At 45.4% G+C, this 21246-nt stretch overlaps 1 protein-coding gene across 1 annotated transcript in view; it reads right to left on the bottom strand.

Annotated features, from left to right (window-relative positions):
* Kif6 (kinesin family member 6) overlaps nucleotides 1–21246 on the bottom strand; it is a 286100-nt gene that overhangs the window by 148297 nt on the left and 116557 nt on the right. Inside the window, exons 11-12 of the mRNA XM_021218471.1 lie at nucleotides 2904–3009; nucleotides 1559–1694 (exon numbers count right to left, since the gene is read on the bottom strand). Of these exons, the coding sequence (XP_021074130.1) occupies nucleotides 1559–1694; nucleotides 2904–3009 (242 nt within the window). The remainder of the gene's footprint in view (nucleotides 1–1558; nucleotides 1695–2903; nucleotides 3010–21246) is intronic.

Below are 21246 nucleotides of genomic sequence, written 5' to 3'. Positions count from 1 at the left end.
TGTGTGTGTTTGTGTGTGCCCGTGTCTGTGCTGGTTCTGCAAAAGTCAGAAGAGGGCATCGGATCCCCTAGAATTGGAGACAGGAGATTGCCTATCACCTGATGTGGATGCTGGGGCATGACTGCTGAGAGACATAAACATAGCTCCCTGGAAGAGCAATGTGCGCTCTTAACTGCTGAGCCACATATCTAGCTTATGTACACATTCTTAGTAGATGTACAAACATGAACATATAGCATGATATATTTGCTCATGTGTCCCCAGCCCCATGTTGGAGACGGAACCCAGGCCTCCAGCTCCTGCAAGATCAGTATGCACTTTTTTTTTTTTTTCAGTTTTTCGAGACAGGGTTTCTCTGTATAGCCCTGGCTGTCCTGGAACTCACTTTGTAGACCAGGCTGGCTTCGAACTCAGAAATCCGCCTGCCTCTGCCTCCCAAGTGCTGGGATTAAAGGCGTGTGCCACCACGCCTGGCCAGTATGCACTTTTAACTGCTGAGCCACTTCCCCAACTCCTGTGTCATTTGCACAACAGCTTCATTGAAAGTGTCTTTGTAAAGTTTTTTTTTTTAAATGACTAACATACATTTATAAAATTTTGGCAGATTCATTCCCTGTGAGGGTTTAAAGGCTGTAAATGTCATGAAAGTGTCCAGTCTTTTACAAGAAGAGTGAAAGGTAAAAACAAGGAGCAGTGCTGAGGAAATGCCCCCAAGACCTGGGGTCCAGGCAGCCCCACTGGGACTCTTCAGAAGCAATCCCTTCTGTCTGCAGCAGGAGGCAGCGTCTGCATCCACCAGCAGCCATGGTCTTCAGCACCCCAGAAAATGCTTCCCCTGAGAGCCAAGAACTTTGCTCACTGCCTAATTTGGGAACATCTTTATGTGGGACTCGGGGCAGGAGATCTGGCCTTTAAATAAAAAGTTACATCTAAGCCAACATCTCTGCTTTTCATAAACTAAATACTATACACCATCTTTTCTCAGTCATCTTCTGAGTTTCACCCACACAGCAGCCACAAAATCTGGGCCGCGATGAGACTGTGGTCAGCATGGTGTCTGGTCAGCCAGCTAAAGATAACCAGCTAACTTACTGGATCTGGTCTCAAAACCCAAAGCCCATCACAGAGCAACCGAAAGATATTTTAAAAAGATTTAGTGTTAAGGGACGATACTATCCCGAGATCTGAAATGTCCTTTGTGAGGATAACTGAATCAGGGTTTGAGAGATGGCTCATCTGGAAAAGATTCTTGCCACCGAGCTTGATGACCTCAGTTGGATTCCCAGGTTCCATGTAGTGGAAAGAGAAAACTGACCTTCACATGTGTGAAAACACACACACACACACACACACACACATGTAAACTTATAAAAAACCAAGCTCCTACTTTGCTGGGGTGACACTTTTCACTGTGAATGGGAAGCAGGCTGGGAGAGCCTGGGATACCAGGAAATGTGGTAGCGTGGAGGAGGAAGGGAATCTACAGGTTCTCTCACTTTCCAAACCAGGAGAGTGAGAGTCACTTATCTACCTCCCCCCCCCCCCCGAGAAAGGATACTGATCTCATTGTCCCTCTGCTTGAGAAGGCCTAGGAGCTTTGTATATTCCTCATCTTTCAATGGTTCTTGGCATGCTTGCTGTGTGCTTTCAGAGGAAACAGGATTCTCTTGGGTCTTCTTGTCATTCAACAGTTTCTGAAAGTTAGGGTAAGAACTTACCAATCACGCCATATTCCAATTTTTCTGCTGATAAGCTGTTCCTATTTCACACTGGGCATGTGCTCTGCCCTTATCCTTGTCTTTCCGGCAGTCACTGGGTTTGCTGGTTATATTTTCCTCCTCCTTCCCACTCAGACCATTCACCTCTCCCATAGCTTCTCTCTCCTCAAAACTGGTAAATTCCTCTTGAAATAGTTATCTCCTATAGACTTCTCCCCCATCTTGTTGTAAAGGTATTTACTAAAAATTGAAGTATCCCCCTCCTCCAGAGTAAAGGAGGGGGGCGCTATGACTCAGGAAGCCAAAGCCTGTAACAAATAAAACTTCCAAGGCCCAGGAAGTTCCTGAAACTTACAAGGTTCACAAGATCCTTCCCCCAAGGTTAACAAGCAGGGAGAAATCACTGAAGGGGAGGAGACTCTTGGAGTGTCACCTATAAGATGTGCAGGGAGATTTGCCTAGGTAGGTTTTCTGTGTCACCATTTCACTCATGCTGGGGTGGCGCCTTCTAAATGCAAGTGCCTTGGCGTCACCAGTGCTCTGGAACTCCAACAAAGTCGTTGATTCACTCAAATAGACTTGGTTGGAATCGTTTCTTTGGTCCATTGGTGTCTTATCTGAGTTAAACAGAGATTTGTTCACATCTCCATAGAGAAGGGTAAAAGGCTTCATCATTGCACAGTGTCTTCACAAAGTGCAAAACTACAAGTGAACACTGATTTTATTCCCATCTCCCTTATACTCCACAGAAGCTAAGCTTCAGAGCCTGAGGAAAACTAATAAATTACTCAGATAAATTAAAAAACTAGGCATGATCATCTTGATACTGTCTGAAAATGTATATGCACACATTTGTGTGTTCATGTTTGTATGTGTGTGTGTGTGTGTGTGTGTGTGTGTGTGTGTGTGTGTTCCTGTGTTTCAGCACAGACATATTCTGGGCACAAGGCAAAGATTTCTGGCAAAGGAATTAGAAGTCCATGGCCAGAGTTTATTTGTGGAAAAGTTAGATCTAATTCCTGCAGCTGCTCAGTGATAGTCACAGCGTGGTTGGATGCTCAGGCTATTTTCTGCATGTGTGAAGCTGGGTCTTGGTGCTTCAAGAGTTGGTCAACAGGAAGAGTTTTTATTGCAGTTGGAGCATGGCAGGATATGGCTGAGACTAGAGGAAACATTGAAATTTACCTTAAAATGATGAAAACAGTGATGGATTTTACGCATATCAGCGCCAACTTCCAGTCTACTCTCTGGATCTTGGTCCTCCAAATAGGATGCTATTAGTTTTTCCAACCTACAAAAAATACATAATGCATGAGAAGCAATAATGAGCTAGGAACCTTAGGAAATCTGATGGCCTGACTTGCGTGCAGAATATTTGGAGTACAGAATATTGGGTCCATATTTTCTTAGAATTCATTACTTGATTTGACTGTGAAAGGGAAGGGGGAAAGCATATAGATAAAGTAAAATCTGTAATCGTCTAATTACTTGACTAATTTCCAATGAATGTTCACATATGAGTCACTATATAAAAGCTATCTGAGGGGCTGGAGAGATGGCTCAGTGGTTAAGAGCACTCACTGTTCTTACAGAGGATCTGAGTTAGGTTCCCAACACCATTGTTTAGTGGCTCACAACCACCTATACCTTAGCTTCAGGGGATCCAAAGCTCTCTTCAGGCCTCCAAGGGCACTACATGTGTGGCCACATTTATGCTTGTGTATGAGCACATGCAGATACATACAATTAATTTTTTTAAAAGTTAAGTCCTTTGATTTCTGTAGGCTTCCCACCCCAGCCACACTGAACCTCTTTGCCTCTGTGCTAAGCTTCCACGTCATTAGGGGAAGTAATAAGAGTAAATAATTCCTTCATTAGTGTCATTAAAAGTGCATGGTACTCAGCCTCAGCTGGCCCCTGGCAGTGCTCCACAGTGCCTTTTGATCTCCACAGTGGCTCATCCCCATCTTCCCATGATCCTCCAGGTCTGTCACTGGACTTCCCCTGTGGGCTAGTGAGGTTCCCTCTGACCAGACTGAGAAAACCCAAGCTGCTGCCATGGACCTGTCCACTCTGTACATCCTGGCGATGGCCCTGCCTGAGCAACCAGGCTCTCTCCACACTTTTACCGGTAATTTGATAACACACTCCCTTCTTCTCAAGGCCATCCTCTCTACCTTGTGTCCCTTGACATCATCATCACTATTCTGGACAGACATTCTTCTTTCTACTTTCAATACTTTTCAGGTTCTTTCTATTCTTACACACACACACACACACACACACACACACACACACACACACACACAAACGACAAAGAATGATGAGATAATTCTTAGTGCTTTTTGTCCCACCACCACCATTAGATGCTTAGTGCAAATATATAGGTTAGTAGGTAGATTGGTTTCATGGGCTCCACTCAATCGTGTTGACCCTAAACAAGGAAATCAGATGGCAGAGGGATCTTGGTCAGTTTCTAAGCTGCCAGGCCCCAGAGCAGCCCTTCCATATCTTCCTAACAAGATGAAAATGTCTGCATACTTTCACTTGCTTTCGCATGGCCCACACTTCCCTCCCACCATTATCGTTGACCCCATGCAGCATATGATAATTTCTGTTTCAGAGCAGACTTGGGTTTTGTTTCCATGTCTTCCTGCGAGCCTTTGACACAGATGCCTGACACTGTCAATGTGAGATGATTTATAGCATAATTCTATTTTCTAATTTTATTTTGTTTTCCTGAAACAGACTCTTCTACCATAACCCAGGATGTCTTCATATGTACTAGGTAGCTCAAACTGACCTCAAACTCAAGCCAATCCTCCTGTCTCAGCCTTCTGAGAGGACAGGCATGAGTCATATCACCTGCCATTAATTAGATAGTGGCCTTCAAGGCTGCCTTCAGGTGCTACTTTCACATTTTACCTTAGCTTATGATTTTTGTTGCTGTGACAAAACACTCTGACAAAAACAACTTAAGGGAGAAAGGGCTGTAGTTCACAGTTCAAGACGCAGCTCATCCTGGAGGGAGGGTCAGAGTCAGGACAGTGGGAGCGTGAAGCCACACTGTATCCATCTTATGGAAATGGAAAGAGCTGAGTCTGCTGCTGCTCAGATCCACACCTCCATTTTGGATTACCAGGGAAGCCTGTACAGGAAATGGTCCTACCTACAATGAAGATGGTCCTTCCCACATCAATTAATGTAGTCAAGGTGGTTTGCCCGCCCCCAGGCACACTCAGAGGCCCCTCTCCCTGGGAGCTTTAGTCTGTCATTTTGACAGCCCTAACCATCGCCCCATTTATGAATTGACTTTTGTTGTTGTTGCACACACCTACAAACTGCCAAGTCCACAGAGAATTGTATTGATGACTCATGGTCGTTACTATGAGTGGTTGCTATGATAAGATACCCTGATGAAATGCAAGTCGGGGAGGAAATGTTTGTTTTGACTCATGGTTTAAGGAGGGTCCAGCACATCATGACAGGGGAAGTATGGAAACAAGAATCTAAGACCTGCTGCTGGCTGGTAGCCAGGTAGCTAGAGATCACACTGTACATACATACAGGAAGGAGAAGGAGAGGGAGAGGGAGTATAGGAGGTGAAGCCCACTTAGAGACCCTCAAAACCCAGTGGAGTACTTCCTCCAGCAAGGTTCTTTTACAATGCAGCTGATGAAGTTCTCTTGAGAGGTCTATGACTCAGCCTTGCTGATTGTGATTTTGGGTTCTCACAGTGCCAGTTTAAAGGTGTGTCCACCTTGCTGTGTTCAAACAACATCCCTTCAGCCGAGTTAGAGATGCTTAGCATTTAGGACACAGGGAAAAGAGATCAAAATAGCTGACTTGGAGGCCTGGAAGCTGCTGCATGCAGATCTCATGCTGGTGGAGACACAGCTGGGGGCATCACTGTCTCTGGGCTCTCTAGGGCTGCAGAGCAGCCCCCAGGATTTCTCACTACCAAGTTCCCATCTCTTGTGCGGAAGGCCAAGGCCAGCGTGTCTGACCTAAAATTAGTGGTTGATATTCTAGCTCTGTACACAAAAGAACAGATTGATATCAGTATCGGTGGGCTAGGCTGAAGGAGAAAACCCCGAGGGCAGCACCTGGTAGAGAGCCTGGCTTCAGGTCCAGGAGACTAAGCCTCAGGTGAGACTTCTCTCGATAGTCGCTGGTGACATGTAGGCATGGAGAGAAGAACTGGACCAGTCCACGTTGTGAGTGGCAGCTTATTTGGTTCATGCCTTCTGCCGATGCTTGGCTGGGGATGATCTCTTGGACACCCAGGTCCTGTTGGGATACTAGCCTACAGGTGTCCATCTCAAAGTTCTCTGTGGATGAGGAACTGCTAGCTTACCTGAAGAGTGTAAGCAGTTTCAGTGAGATGCTGACGATGAAGGAGAGCTATACAGGTAGCGCTACCATGACCTGCTGTTTCTGTCCCTCAACCTTTACCCTCACCTGCTCTGGTCCAGCCTCAGCAAGCCTCATACCCTAAGTGTCCAGATGGCCACCCCACTCCTGGTCCTGGCTGCTCTGTGCACCTGGCCACTAAAGCTTTCTGTTCTGCTGGACAGCGGTCGTGATGATGGCGATTCACCGGGCTCCAGCCCTTGAATCTCAGTTAAGCGCCTCCATTTAGATGGAACCCTCAGGTTTCTAAAATTCTTCTAAGAGATATCCTCCAATTGACCCCATAGGACAAAACATGAGTGTAGTCATAGCTGCTGGTGGAGGTCCTGTACATCCTCCTCTGTGTTTCTGCAGATTCCCGGAGGCCATGACTACACGTACAAGCCTGGTTCAGAGTGAAGGTAGAGTGGATCTCTATGATAGGCCAGCTCTCAGTGTCTGGGGTACCCACACTCTGACCTGGGGTGTGTCTGGGATCTCCATCCCTTCATACCTACACAGCTTGAGGGCCACAGCCTTCCATAGGCTCCCTTACATCATAACTCTGGCACAGCTACAGTTCTGGCCTCGGTTCCTGTTCTGTAGTCAGAAGCAGAAGGAAGGGCCGCAGCATGCCTACAGCAGAGCCCACGGGCTTGCCCCTCCTTTCCTGGCAACTTTTTTTTGTTGCTTTTTTTTTTTTAAAGTTTTTTTCCTTTTTCTTTCTTTTCTTTTAACTTTTTTATTTTAATTAAACATTTTCTTTATTTACATTTCAAATGTTATCCGAAAACCTCCTATCCCTTCTCCCCTCCTCCTGCTCACCAACCCACCCACTCCCTCTTCCTGGCCCTGGCATTCCCCTACACTGGGGCACAGAGCCTTCACAGGACCAAGGACCTCTCCTCCCATTGATGACCGACCGACTAGGTCATCCTCTGCTACATATACAGCTAGAGCCATGAGCCCCACTATGTGTTTTCTTGGTTGGTGGTTTAGTCCCTGGGAGCTCTGGAGGTACTGGTTAGTTCATCTTGTTGTTCCTCCTATGGGACTGCAAACCCCTTCAGCCCCTTGAGTCCTGTCTCTAGTTCTTTCATTGGGGACCCTGTGCTCTGTCCAATGGATGGCTGTGAGCATTCACTTCTGTATTTGTCAGGCACTGGCAGAGCCTCTCAGGAGACAGCTATATCAGGCTCCTGTCAACAAGCAAGCTCTTGTTGGCATCCACAACAGTGTCTGGTTTTGGTGGTTGTTTATGGGATGGATCCCCAGGTGGGGCAGTCTCTGGATGGTCATTCCTTCAGTCTCTGCTTCACACTTTGTCTCTGTAACTCCTTCCATGGGTAATTGTTCCCCCTCCTAAGAAGGACTGAAGTATCCACACTTTGGCCTTCCTTCTTCTTGAGTTTCATGTGATTTTTGAATTGTATCTTGGGTATTCTGAGCTTCTGGGCTAACAACCACTTATCAGTGAGTGCATATCATATGTGGGTTTTTTTTTTGTGAGTGTGTGTGTGTGTGTGTGTGATTGTGTTTCCTCACTCAGGATGATATCTTCCAGATCCATCCATTTGCCTAAGAATTTAATATATTCATTGTTTTTAATAGCTGAGTAGTACTCCATTGTGTAAATGAACCACATTTTCTGTATCCATCCCTCTGTTGAGGAACATCTGGGTTCTTTCCAGTTTCTGGCTATTATAAATAAGGCTTCTATGAACATAGTTGAGCATGTGTCCTTATTACATGTTGGAACATCTTCTGGGTATATGCCCAGGAGTGGTATTGCTGGGTCTTCCGGTAATACTTTGTCCAATTTTCTGACGAACTGCTAAACTGACTTCTTGAGTGGTTGTACCCGCTTGCAATCCCACCAGCAAGGGAGGAGTGTTCCTCTTCCTCCACATCCTCTCCTGGCAACTTTTCTGTCTCACCCCTAAGCCCAATCATGTCTGACAGTTGGTGACAAAGAAGAGTGACCTGACATTATCCCCCTAGGACAGTCTGTCCAGCCCTGCTGTGTGTCCAGCCCTGCCAGGCTCCATGCCCAGTTCAGGGAGAAGGGCAGAGTAGAGTTGGGTGCTGGCTGGCATTATTTCGGGCTTCTTGCTGTTCCCCACCCTCCCTGCTATGCTTCAGGTCCCCCTGGGCACTCATGCGCACTCCCCTCTAATGGCCCATGTCCCTGATCCTTGTACGGCAGATACTGATGGGCGTCACACGAAGGATCCGAGTTCCTTTCCGGGGAGTGGAGCAGGCCAGCCCACTGCCCCCTCATTTCAACTTATTTATTCAGCCCCACTGTAGCCACACTGCTACTTCTAGACATTTACAAAGATTTGAAGCAATGGACAGATTTCTGTATGAAGATTATTTTTATGCTTTTGCACCAAAGGGAAATAATTGTAAGTTATAAAATTTATACAGTGTCTAAGTGACTAGAATGCCTATGGCCAAAATAAGAGATAAAAATAATATAAATTAATTAGCCATCTGCATTGATAACTCCTTCATTAAACTCTACAATCCATGACCAAACTCCTTGTTTGCTATAGGCAAACATTATGTAAGCACCGGTTCTTATTCATGTAATCCATAACATCTGGGGAATTAACTCAGAGGAGGGAACATGGTGTACTGTGGGTTAGGGAGCAAAGAAGCTAGATGGGAATGGGACTGTCGGCAGGAGAATGTAAAAGACAAGTCACAAGAGCAGGGACAGTGACAACAGAAGCGAGGTGTGGTGGGCCTGGATGGTGCCGCAGAGGCTGAAACAGAGAACAGTCCGTTTACAGAGGAACCTCACAGGGACAGCCACTGAGGCAAAGCAAAGGACTGGGATGTGGGCCAGCTCCAAGCTAGGCCGGAGCTCTGGGGCCAGTGGGGAGACTGAGGCTGGGGAGAGAGGGTGGGAGGCCCAAGACAGGGCCATGGGAAGGGAGCAGAGGTGGCAGATAGAAGACGCAGGAGAGCAGCGAAAGGCTGCAGATGGGTGGCGCCAGAACTCACAGACAGGAAGAAGGTTGCTGGGAAAGTCACAAGAATAAAAAGCCAATTGGACAGGTCTGGCACTCCCAAGCCACTGTCTCCACAACTAAAGTCCCCTCAGGGTTCCTGTGGTACCCAACTACTACTTGTTAGTAGAAGGTAGTGGAAGTTATACCTAATCTTTGCTCCACATCTCAACCTTTTTCCATAATCCTGCCTTAAATAAGATTGCACGGGTTGACAACATTAAAGTTTTAAATATACAATTCTCAGCTCATTTCTTTAGCAAAAACTTTAAATCAGTCTTGGTTTATATTTTTTAAAGTGCACTCTACAATGCACCTATATTTAATTAGACAGAAAGGCTTGTAAAAAAATTTGAGAGTTGGATTAAAAGGATTTGTGTCATGTAAAAATTAAGTGAGTCAGTAGCCATTTGAACAGGAGCGACCTCCGTAGTCTCACCAGTTTGAATACTTAGTTCCCAGTTATTGGACCAGTTTGGGAAGGATTAGGAGGTGTGGCCTTGTTGTTGGAGCCATTTCACCGGAATGCTCTTTAAGCTATCATAAGCCCACACCAATACCAGTTAGCACTTTCCTTCTCTGCCCTGTGGTTGCTTTTAGCTATGGCGGAAGCACCATGCCTACCTGCCCACTGCCATGCTCCCTACCACGATGGTCATGGGCTCAACCTCTGGGATTGTAATCCTCCATACCTGTTTAGAAACGTGTTAACACCGTGCTGAATCTGAAGTGAATTTATATAAGCCAAATCACCTATTATCATTAAGTTCTTGTTATTGAATTAAATCTAGATTTACAAAAGAAAGACATCCTTAGATGCAATGTGATGACATAAAGAGCAGAACAACATAATAATTAGAAGTTAAATGAGCCAACAAAACTCTGTTCCTGTGGTCCAATTGTTTACTTCATGGCTCTGCTTTTGTTACTAATGGCTCATCTTGGCTTTGCTTAATTACCCTTTGTGCAGACTATCTGAAACCAGGTGTCTGATAGAGGTGAGATTTGCTATTTCACAACTGCTGTTGTACACCACAGGCCTCCTTTAAGCTCCAGGACCTCTGATGTTCTCTCTTGATCTCCACTGGCAGGACACGCAAGTGTGCGTGCACACACACACACACACACACATGCACGATTAAAAATAAATTAAATAAAATATTAAGACAAAAGCCAGATTCATGACCATGCAAACTCTCCCTGTAAAATGGTTATTAGGAAATGTAAGAAAGAAATTCTTGGGTGTCACGGAGGGTCCCCCTTTTTTTTTTCCTTTGAAGAATTTCTCAGATGAGCTGGGCTCGAGTCCGGTGGTTGTGTGCATTTGCAATCCCGGGGCTGGGAAAGCAGAGGCCTGAAACTGATGCTCCCCAGCTAGCCAGCCTAACTGGGACACTCTGTCCCAATGAGAAACTCTGCACTGTTTATATATACAAACAAGGTGCCCATTCATCACCTTAACTATCTAACTAATTCCTCTCATAATGGAAACTCCCATATGGAAACTTACATGATCTCATTAGCTGCGCCTACAGTCCAAATGCTGCTAGCAATGAGAGTGGAAGATCTGCACTTCTGAATGCAAAGCAGCCTAACAGGCATCCGTCATTTGAAAGGTGGACTCTTGCCTTAAGCTCCAATATTGCACTTACCGTGTATGCTATAAGACTTATAATACCCAAAACTATACCGCTGATTTTATATGTCTATTTTATACTACTACTAATTTTTGTAATGTACTTGAAATAAAATAACTAAGTATTTTAAACAATGGGTCCTGAGGTACCTGAGGGTGACCCTCTAGGTAATCCTTAGATTTCTATATGCATGTACACACTTGTGTAGGTACCAGAGTACCCACTCAGACACTTACATATATACATTTAAGCAAAGTCTCTCTGGGCTGGCCCAGTTGTTAAGGATGCTGGCTGCTCTTCCACAGGACACAGATTTGATTTTTAACATCCACCTGGCTGCCCAGTAATGCTGCTTTCAAGGGATCTGCACCTTCCTCTGGACTTGGTGGGCATGTGGTACGTAGTCATACATGCAAGTAAAACTCTTGGAAACATAAATTGGTATTACAAATGTAAAAAAAGAATTTCTGAGGGCTTGAGAGATGACTCCTTAAAAGCACAGACTTCTCTTGCAGAGGACCAGCCTTTGGCTCCCACACCCACAGGAGACAGGTTCCAGTACCATGGAGCCAGGGATACCTCGTGACCTCTTCAGGGACATGTAATCAAGTGTACATGCCTACACACAAACACACACACACACACACACACACACACACACACACACACACACACACACACACACACACTGTGCTGCTCGGTTTTCATCATTTTAAACCATGCGAGTGTCACCTGCAAAGAGAAATCCTTGGCTGAGCCTCACCAGCCTGGCTTGTAGGCAAGTCTGTGGGAATGTTTTTCTTGATGACCAATCAGAGGGCCTAGTTCACTGTAGGTGGTGACGCCCCTCGGCTGGTGGCGGGGCTGGGGCTGGGTCTATAAGAAGGCAGGCTTAGAAATCCATGGGCACTGGTTCCTGTCTCTTACTCCTCCCCCCCCCCCCCCAATAATAAACTCTAACCTTCAAACCAAGGTAGTCTTTTCCTCCCTGAGTTGTTTTTTGGTCAGGGTTTTACCACAGGACAGAAAGCAAATTAGGTTAGAAATCCATTAAAGAATAAACACAGAACCTTCACAAGATAAACACTAAAACAGTCTTAGAGCTCACAAAGTTCATGGAGCAGAGCACAGGTACTGAGGATGCTGGGACAAGGATGCTGTGTGTGTGTGTGTGTGTGTGTGTGTGTGTGTGTGTGTGTGTGTGTGTATACAGGTACTAAGGAGGGTGAGGATGCTGGGAGGATGTGTGTGTGTGTTCCTGCACTCACACCCTGCTTCTCAACTCAGAAAGGCAGGACTTGGGCTCCTGATGAAAGAGCTGTCTAGACCCCACTGACCTCACTGTGTCAACTGTAATCCTTAAATGAGACCGCCCTTCATGCCTCAGCCTTTTCCCTTCCTGCCTTCTGTGGTCATTCCTTCGGCCGATTAGAATCCCAAACAGTTGAATTTAGGAAGATAAAGGAACCATCCAAGTGGAGAGACAGGCTCTTCATGGAGACAGGCCTATTTAATCATATTAGATAGCGATTTCTTTAGCACTCAAATGCTTCCACAGCTCCCTGACGATAATTAATACAAGCTGTGGACCACATTTTTCGTCTAGGTTTTAATATCTTCAAAATGCAGTGTCAGGACCCAAATCACTTCGAGCTGGAGTGTGGAGACTTCATCTGTGGTGAATTATGTCTCCTGAACGATTTCAGGGATCTGATTTCTTATAAAGTGAGAGAGATGCGCGTTAGCCACTAATGACCTCTGGGAAGTATAAACCACAAAGGTCAGGCTATTGCATATAGTTAGCCATTTTATCAGAAGCCAGGAAGAAGCATGCAAGAGACATGAATTCCGGACCATGTCAGCAGATAATCCATTACTCCTCCACCTTGAATGAATGCCTGATTAACTTGGACTTTTTTTTTTTTCATTCAAGTGATGTGAATTAGCTGTTAGATAAAATACTGACAGTCACTAAGCAAGATACTTCTCAATTCTCTATCATAGAGACATCTCAGACAGGAACTGACCTCAGAAAATGAATTAAGTTGGTCATCGCATTGACGCAGAGTCTCAGGCAGGGGAGAACAATTAAAACCACGCTGCGTGTTCACTCTACTACCCTGGAGCTTGATCTTTGAGACCTGCGAGGTGGTTTTCAAGGTTTGCACCAGTTTCTTTCCTCGCTGCTCCGACAAATACTAGCAACATAGCGGATTTACCCTGGCTCAGGGTTTGAAGGGCTGCAGTTCATCCATCGTGGTGCGAAAGTCACGTTTGCAGGAGCGTGAAGCAAGCGGTCATGTTGCACCCACAGCCAAGGTGTAGAGATGGGAGAACACTGGGGCCCGGCTGCCTTTCTCCTTTTTATGCAGTCTAGGACCTCAGTGACAGGATGGCGGCACCTACTTTCAGGTGGGCCTTACCATCTCAGTTAACCTACACCAGGTTCATTTGGATAAGCTCAGAGGTCTATTTGCATGATAACTCAAAGAGAATTCTGTCAGGTTGACAATGTAGCTTAACCATTACAATGGCCCCTTAACAAGATCAGAGGCTAAGGAGATGATTCCTCCAATAAAAGCACTGACTGCTCTTCCAGAGTACCTGGTTCAATTCCCAACACCTACATGACATCTCAAAACTGCCTGTAACTCCAGCTCCAGAGGCTCTGACAACCTCTTCTGGCCTCATCAGACCCAAGGCATACATACTGTGGTACACAGGCATGTATGTAGGCTAACTACCCATATACAAACATTGTAATAACAATTGTAAAATAAAATGAATTTAAAAAAAATACAAAAACTCCATACAACTACAAATCTTAATGGCTTTAAGGCAAAAAAATGTTTATGGAAGTGGTGCAAATAAAAATATAACAACTCTGGTCATATAAAATAAAGCTGACATGGTCTTGTAAAGATTGTGCTGGACGCACTTACACTGAAAAATTATTTGCGGTTTATACAAAATTCAAACTTAACTGGGTATCCCATATTTTAATATGCTCAATCTGGCCACCCTCACCAGAGAGCCTGCAGGCTTCCCAGCTCTAAGCTGACCTGTGGATCCCATTGCAGGCTCTCAGGACTGGGTGTGGATCCCCCTACCCACCCACCCACTCACACACTCAGGAGGACCTGACAACTGTTGCTCATTAGTGACCAATTCCCTAGTAAGACACTTGAATGGAGGCCCAATGCTACCGTTCTTTTCTGAAGGAATAAAAAGTGCTGGAAGCTTCCCCTATGGCATTGGAAGGTTTCCACAAGAAGAATACACTATGTTTTTGATTGACTCTGAAGCTAATAATTCAGAGAGCTATAAAGCTGTTCAGAGCCCTGAGGGGCTGGGATTTGTGAAGATTGACTTTCTTGGGCAAGCAACCAACTTGGTAGGAATCTATGCAAGTCCCATCATTTCTCTGAGGCTGTTTATGTATCTTTAAAATAAGGAAACCAGACGTGCACAGTCACTCACTTGATCCTTCTATCTACAGGGCTCTTTGGGTCAATTCCAGTGTTCTAAATCTTTCTTGATTTACCCAGTCTGTTAAAAGTTGCCCATCTTTTTCCCTATTCAAAAGCAATTTCTGTCCTTCCAATTACTCCAGCACTTACTTGAATTTGGGAGAATTATATCTTACTTATGTATTTATATAGTTTAAAAAATCTTCAGTGTGGGTGCATATTTGTCTGTGTGTGTGTGTGTGTGTGTGTGTGTGTGTGTGTGTGTGTGTGTGTGTGTGTGTGTTTGTAGATTAAGACTGATGTCTGGTAACCTCCTTAGTGGCTTTCCTCTTTATATTTTGAGACATGGTCTCTCCTTGAATCTGAAACTCAGTGATTTGACTATAGTGTCTTGCCAGGGAGCCCCAAGGACCCTTCTGTCTCCAGTGCTATTTCTACAGTGCTGGGCTTACAATTATATTGTTCATCAGCCCCTTCCCCACAAACCCATGGGTTCTAACCCAGTTTCTGTGCTTGTGTACCAAGAACTTTATCTGAGACATCTTCCCACCCCCTAAAGTTAGGTACTACTTTGACTCTATATTAGAGATCATTTCCCTTTAAGAGTGACTCCTTCTGTGGCCAGAAACCAACAGCAATTCCCTTTTGTACTCTTTGATGGCCATGTGGTGGCCCGAGGAAGCAGCTTTTTTAGCATCATGTTTGCAAAGGGACAGACTGAGCGTTTTTTCTTCCATTCGGGTCAGACTCTGCCTTATCTGGATCTGAGGAGCAGCACACAGGGACAGAAGGAGCCAAAGCCATAGCAGTGCCATGGTTATGCCCTGGGCAGATCTACTGTAGAAAGTCTCTGTGCTGTAAAGGGCTGAGCAGAGAATTTACCTTTACAGTCAGAGCAAGGACTGGAATTCAAACTAGACAGCATGACCACCGCCTGTGGAGACATGGCATCCGCCTGAGTCAGCGGACAGGCAGAAAATCCATCCTTGGGATTGGTTAGATGGCTCAGCAGGTGAGCATGCCTACTGCTCTGGCAGAGGAGCCGCATTTGGTTCCCAGCACCCATGTTGGCTGGCTCCGTAACCGCAGTTCCAGGGATTCAGCCTCCTCCTCCTCTGGACTCTCAGGAGCCTCCACTCACACATACCCACACTCATATACACAACGATGTATTGAAAAGAGGAAGAAAAGAGAAACTGTCTCACGCAGATTCATAAAAAGCCCCTCCCTAGTACTTCACCTGTGTATTGCAAGTCAAGACATCTGTACCAGGAGCAGCTATGCAAAGGCTCTTAGTCATGCTGTGTTAAATAAGGGGCGGGAACTGAGGATGCTAAGTATGATCTCAAGCTGAAAACCTGTAGAGACCAATTTCACATCATCTCCTCGGTCCTGATTCAGGAGAGAAACATGATATGCTGGAGGGTCACTAGCTGAGGAAGAGATTTCCACTTCGCCCCTAGAGAACTACCTGAAGAGGCCAGAGGCTGGAAAGAGCAGCCTAGGGGACTGCCCCAAAGCAGCTTATGCCTGCATGACAGTGGGTAGCTGGTGGGTCACACTAGCTGTCTGCACATGTGGCTGTGGGACATGTATGACAGAAGCCTCATGAGAACATGATTATAAAGTGTGTCCCTGAAGCAACCCGAAGCCCTCGTGCCTCTCCTGCTTTACAATAAGGAGGCAGGGGATAAATGGAGAAGTCAGCCATTTGATCCAAAGGGTGTTCAATTAAAAATCATAATAAACACCATCCATCTATATTTTTGCTTGGCAAATACCTCATAGGTTACTGGCTCCATGGTTACTTGAACAGGGAAGAATTTCATTGTTGGCATGAACCTTGAGTTTTATTAGCTGTGGCTACTTTGGGATAAACTGTCTGATATTAAATTGATCATTGATTAATGTAATTCTAAGGACCCAGAGCTGGGCCAGAGGCTGTGTGTGGACATTTACTTTACAGCCCTGTTCTCTATCTTGCTTCAGAAGCCTTCGCCATATGAAGAGTCAGCAGTTTCCAACTACAGTGTCAGAAGTCAGACCTTCAGATACAAAAGGTGTTGCCCTTCCCTGCTTGGGAAACAACCTGAGTCCGTCCCTGGCCTTCATCTGGCATCTCAAAAAGAACTAGCTTGTAAGTGACCTAGCAGGAGCCAGTTCATGAAAGGGAAAAAAAAAATCTAGAGAAACCTCAGTGTCTGATATTGATCAGCACAGGGACATTATGACAACTCTAGAACATTCTAGCAGTCAATCACTTAAGTTCCTTAGAGGTTGATTGTGCAGGAGGCAAGGTGGGTCATGATCCCAGAACCTGGAGGATGGAGGCTCCCTGGTAGGCAGTGACTTCCTGTTCTTTGCTTTATAAACATTTATATCAGGAGTATAGGGGTGGGTGTTTATGGTGTAGGTGCCCACATGCCAGGGAGTGTGTTTGGAGGTCAAATGACAATGGGAAGGAGTTGGTTCTCTCCCTCTACTGCTTGGGTTCCAAGGATAAGGTTCAGGCCAACAGGCTTGGTAGCAAGCATCTTTATCTGATGAGCCGATCTGAAGGCCCAACTTTCTCTAAGAGGACAGAGCCACGTCTCTTAGACCAGAAGCTGAGCAACGAGGTTATCCAGAGAGAGGAGGAGGCACACGGCTGTGAATGTCAGCAAGGAGTTTCTGACTAGCTGGAAAGGCACACAGAGCTGCCCGTTGCCTGCTACCGAGCTCGTGCCAGACAACCGATTTACAGAGGACATCGATGAGAAAAGCAGTTTACATGCATGAAAGTCAGAGGAGGCGCTGGTGTGGGAGAAGGGGAGCCGATTTCTGCAGAATTGTGTAGAAATGTGACACGGGGCAGCAGTGGCTACCTGGACTGAGGACTGGTTTCTGAGGAGGTGGCAAAAGAATGTTGGATTAGTGACAAACACAGAGGGGACAGCTGGGAAATCTGAAGTGAAGGAGAGGAGGGGTGTGAAGAGTCCCCGGGATCAGAAGGACATAACCAGGCTCTGGTCATGGCGGCTTAGGTCAGCATCTTAGCTACATTGAGATAACCAAGACGGGCCGTTTGCTTGGCCAGACAGGGCAGGCTGAGCACTTGGGTTTGACTTGTCTTGGGAGACGCTTCTTTTAACTTAGAAAATGTAGAAGTGGGAGGGAAAACATTGCAGCTGTGACCAAGAGAGTATGAAAGCCAGGCGAGAAGTGCCAGAGCAGCGTAGACATGAGTTGGTGTGCAGGACAAATTAGAGGTGCTTCCTCGGGGCTCTGGATGTATTTCGCTATATATACCTTGTGTTAGATATATTCTATGAACTCAGACTTACACATGATCACTAATTAATTAATTTTTACATCTATTTATTTATTTATTTATTGTGTGTGTGTGTGTGTGTGTGTGTGTGTGTGTATGTGTGTGTGCATGCGTGTGTATACCTTGTGAGTGACCATGCATGCCCTACCATGCTGCTTCTGGAGGTGAGAGGACAACTAGCCCAGAGACAGTCGTTCTTCCCTTCCACCCTGTAGGTCCTGATGATCAAACTCAGCTCATCGATCCTGGCAGCAAGCATGGGTTACTGACCCAACTTGCCTGCCCTTGCATGTCATTTGGAGACAATTCCAAATGTTACGATGTGCTTAAGTCGAATAGCCCACCCAAATACATGTTTATTAGTTGTAAAATTAAAAAGGATTTATCCCGATGGAGCTGGTGACATGGTGCAGGGAGAGTATTCATGGGTACCAAGCCTATAGCCTCAGACAGAACACAGCTCAACACCTCCTCTCAAAAGCCTCAGGGAGTGGGGCTAAAACAAACCGTTCCCTCTGAACTCTGGTTAGCCTGTGTATTTGTAAACAAATGAGATAAATTAGAAGATAGACTGAAAGGTTAGGTTCGTGATGCACGCAGAGTGGCATCCCCCACCTAGAAAACCCCGAGTGAACAACCAGTATCCTTTGCTGTATCAACAACAAACCTCAACTCAATGCATCTCGCCCTTTTATATGATTTCATGATGTCCCCTAACAATTTTATAACATGTCTCTGAGCATCTTTAGAGCAGCTATTATGCAGATGTTGAAATGTGAAATTCAGAAAATGAGAAGCAGAAGATTTTTGTCCACATGCCCAGCGTTTGAAAGGAAAGAACAGAGAATTCGAAATAAGAGCAGCTGGGGGAGGCACCTGGAAAGTGCACTGTGCTGGTAAAATAGAGTGTTCACGTCCTGGTTCCGAGGGGGCAGGGATCCCACAGGAGAGGGGTGAGGTACAGATGTGTGCGTTCCACCTCTCCGTGTTGGATGGTACACTTGAGCCCCTTGCAAAGTCACCATCTTCCTTCCAGTGATAAGCATCTCCTTTTCAAGTTCCTACTTGCTCTGCACTGGCTTGCATGCAGGCACAGACACACAAAGGCTTTCTTACCAGTTTTTAAGTTTTCTACATAGCAGCGCATACTGTGGCTGGAGAGATGGCTCATCAGTTAGACTGTGCTCCTTTTACAGAAGACTCAAGTTTGGTTCCCAGCATCCATTTCTGGTGACTCTTAACCTGCTTGTAATTCCAGGTCAAGGGAGGGGGAATCTGGTGCCCTCTTCTGGGCACCACAGGCAACTTCATTCACATGAACACACACACACACACACAAATAAAAATTAATCTTTTTTTAAAAAAATTAACACATTAATCTACATATTATGGCATATACACATACATACTTGCAAAAATTTAGACCAATTTTCATTTCCGTTTATATAATAATGTAAAGTTAATGCATCTGTTGCCTTCATGACACACCAGTATCTCAGTTTTGATTTTCCAAGTACCTTCCAGATTTTAGAAAAATTTTCTTCCTCTGGGAATACATGGAACCCTGTTATGGTTAAAGTGGACAGTGAGACACAGTGCAGTCAGGGTGAACTTAGGAGCATTTTACTAACATCCCATTCTGAGATTTTGGTTTGTTTAGTCTTTCAGATATATAGTGTGTGTATGTGTGTGTGTGTGTGTGTGTGTGTGTGTGTGTGTGTGTGTGTTGTATGTGCATACATGTGCAGGTGCTCACACCCATGCATGCATGCTGAGATCAGAGAAGAACAGGTGCCCTGCTCGGTTGTCCTTTGCCTTCCTGGCTTCAAAGCAGGGGCTCTCAGTAACACTGGAGCTAAGCTGGTGGCCAGCCATCCTCCTGTGCTGGAGTTATGGGCACACATAGCCGCGAGTGCTAGGAATTTGCACTCAGCTCCCGTGCTTGCCCAGGAACTGCTCATGCCCAGTGAGCCATCCCCCAGCCCCTGGATACGCTGCCCTGTGTCAATTATAAAGGAAAAGCAGCAGCCTGAAATCACAGAGCCTGTGCTATTACAGTCCGATAACAAAACACAAGTATTGACTATGAGCATGGCTTAATGTTAAAATTACAGAACTAGATGCAATTTCAATCTCAGAGATAACTGTGTGTTCTGGAATATTTTTGTATATGCCAAGATACAATATTTGGTTTTAATACTACTATGAAAATCTTGAGTACATCTAATGGGAAAAGGGCATTTTTCCTTCTGCTCATTAATTAAGCAAAGTGATTTTTATTGTGTTACTTGGAGGTGTGAAGTCAACAAGTCACATTAATTTGTTTAAAGATAATCTTTCATTTTTGGTTGAAACTTTAGGAAATATTGCCAGGTAAAAGAAATAAGGGGAACACCTCCATATCGCCAGTACTTTTTTTTTTCTTTCTAATCCAGTATTTTATTTTGTGGATACATGCTTGGTCATGGGTATAGCTAAAGAGAATCATGGTAATACGTAATAATGGGGGTGTGTTGGTGGCAAGACCAGTAGGTAAGAGCCCTTGCCACCAAACCTGATGACCTGAGTTCAGTCTCCAGGACCCAAGATGTGGAAGGAGAGAACCAACTCCTACAAATCCCCATACAAATACACATGCATACACACCCCCCAATATGCAAAACCCAAGAATACAATAGAGATGGGGATGATGAAGGAGTGTTTGCTAGTGCCATCTGGGAAGAGGGGGCCTCAGTTAAGAAGATGCCCAGCAGACTGGCTTATGGTGCTCTTTCTTGATTAGTAATTGATGTTGGAGGCCCCCTGCTCACTATGGGGGAAGTCACCCCTTGGTTTATGGTCCAAGGTTGTATAAGAAAGCTGGGTGAGCAGGCCTAGAGGAGCAAGCCAGTTGGCAACACTCCTTTATGGTCTCTACTTCAGGAGAGACCATAACACTCCTCCAGGTTCCTGCCTCGGATTCCTGTCCCGACTTCTTTCAATGATAGGCTGTGCTGTGGAACTGCTAGGCAAAAACCATGATTCCCAAGTTGCTTTTGGTCAGGATGATTTATCACAGCGATGGAAACGTAACTAAGACAGAGTGAAAGGCACACGCTTCTGTTTCCTGTAAAGAGGCTTGACAAACATCAGTAAACAAATTCCTTTCCTCATGGGAGAAAAAATCTATCCAAGAATTATAGGGAATTGGTATCAGCTAAGATTCATGGTATTCCCCTGGACCAGGCACTCTGTTCAGTGTGTAACACGACTCATGATCCTCCTGTCAGTACTTTGATGTGGGAACGACTGCTGCCCCCACGCAGCCTGCAGTGACAACATAGCCCCAGCAGTCTGGTTAGAAGACAGACACCAACAGAGGAGAGGCAGCAAGAACTAGTCTCCCTAGGTTGGAAGGAGAGCCAAAGCCAAAATTAGAACTAATCTCTTAAGTGTCAGCCATTTCAATTTATTGACTCTGCCTGAACTCGGTGACTTAGGCAGAGTTCAGAAGAGAATTGCTGGATGGACAGGGTGTTCTGGGATGGAATTCCTCAGACTCCGCACACGCAGTCGAAATGCCAGGACTGGCCTTCTGCCTGCAGAGGCCAAGTCTGATAGGGACTTCTAGGGGAATCTCTGAGCAAAGATTCAGAGAAAAGCAGCTATGGCCCTGAGGGCCTGATAGGACCCAACAGTCCATTGTGACAACATGCCCACTGA

This window comes from Mus pahari, chromosome 18 (assembly GCF_900095145.1).
Source record: "Mus pahari chromosome 18, PAHARI_EIJ_v1.1, whole genome shotgun sequence".
In the NCBI taxonomy this organism is placed as follows: Eukaryota; Metazoa; Chordata; class Mammalia; order Rodentia; family Muridae; genus Mus; species Mus pahari.
The sequence above is the reverse complement of the archived record's forward strand: the minus strand, read 5'-3'. Positions and strand labels throughout refer to the sequence as shown.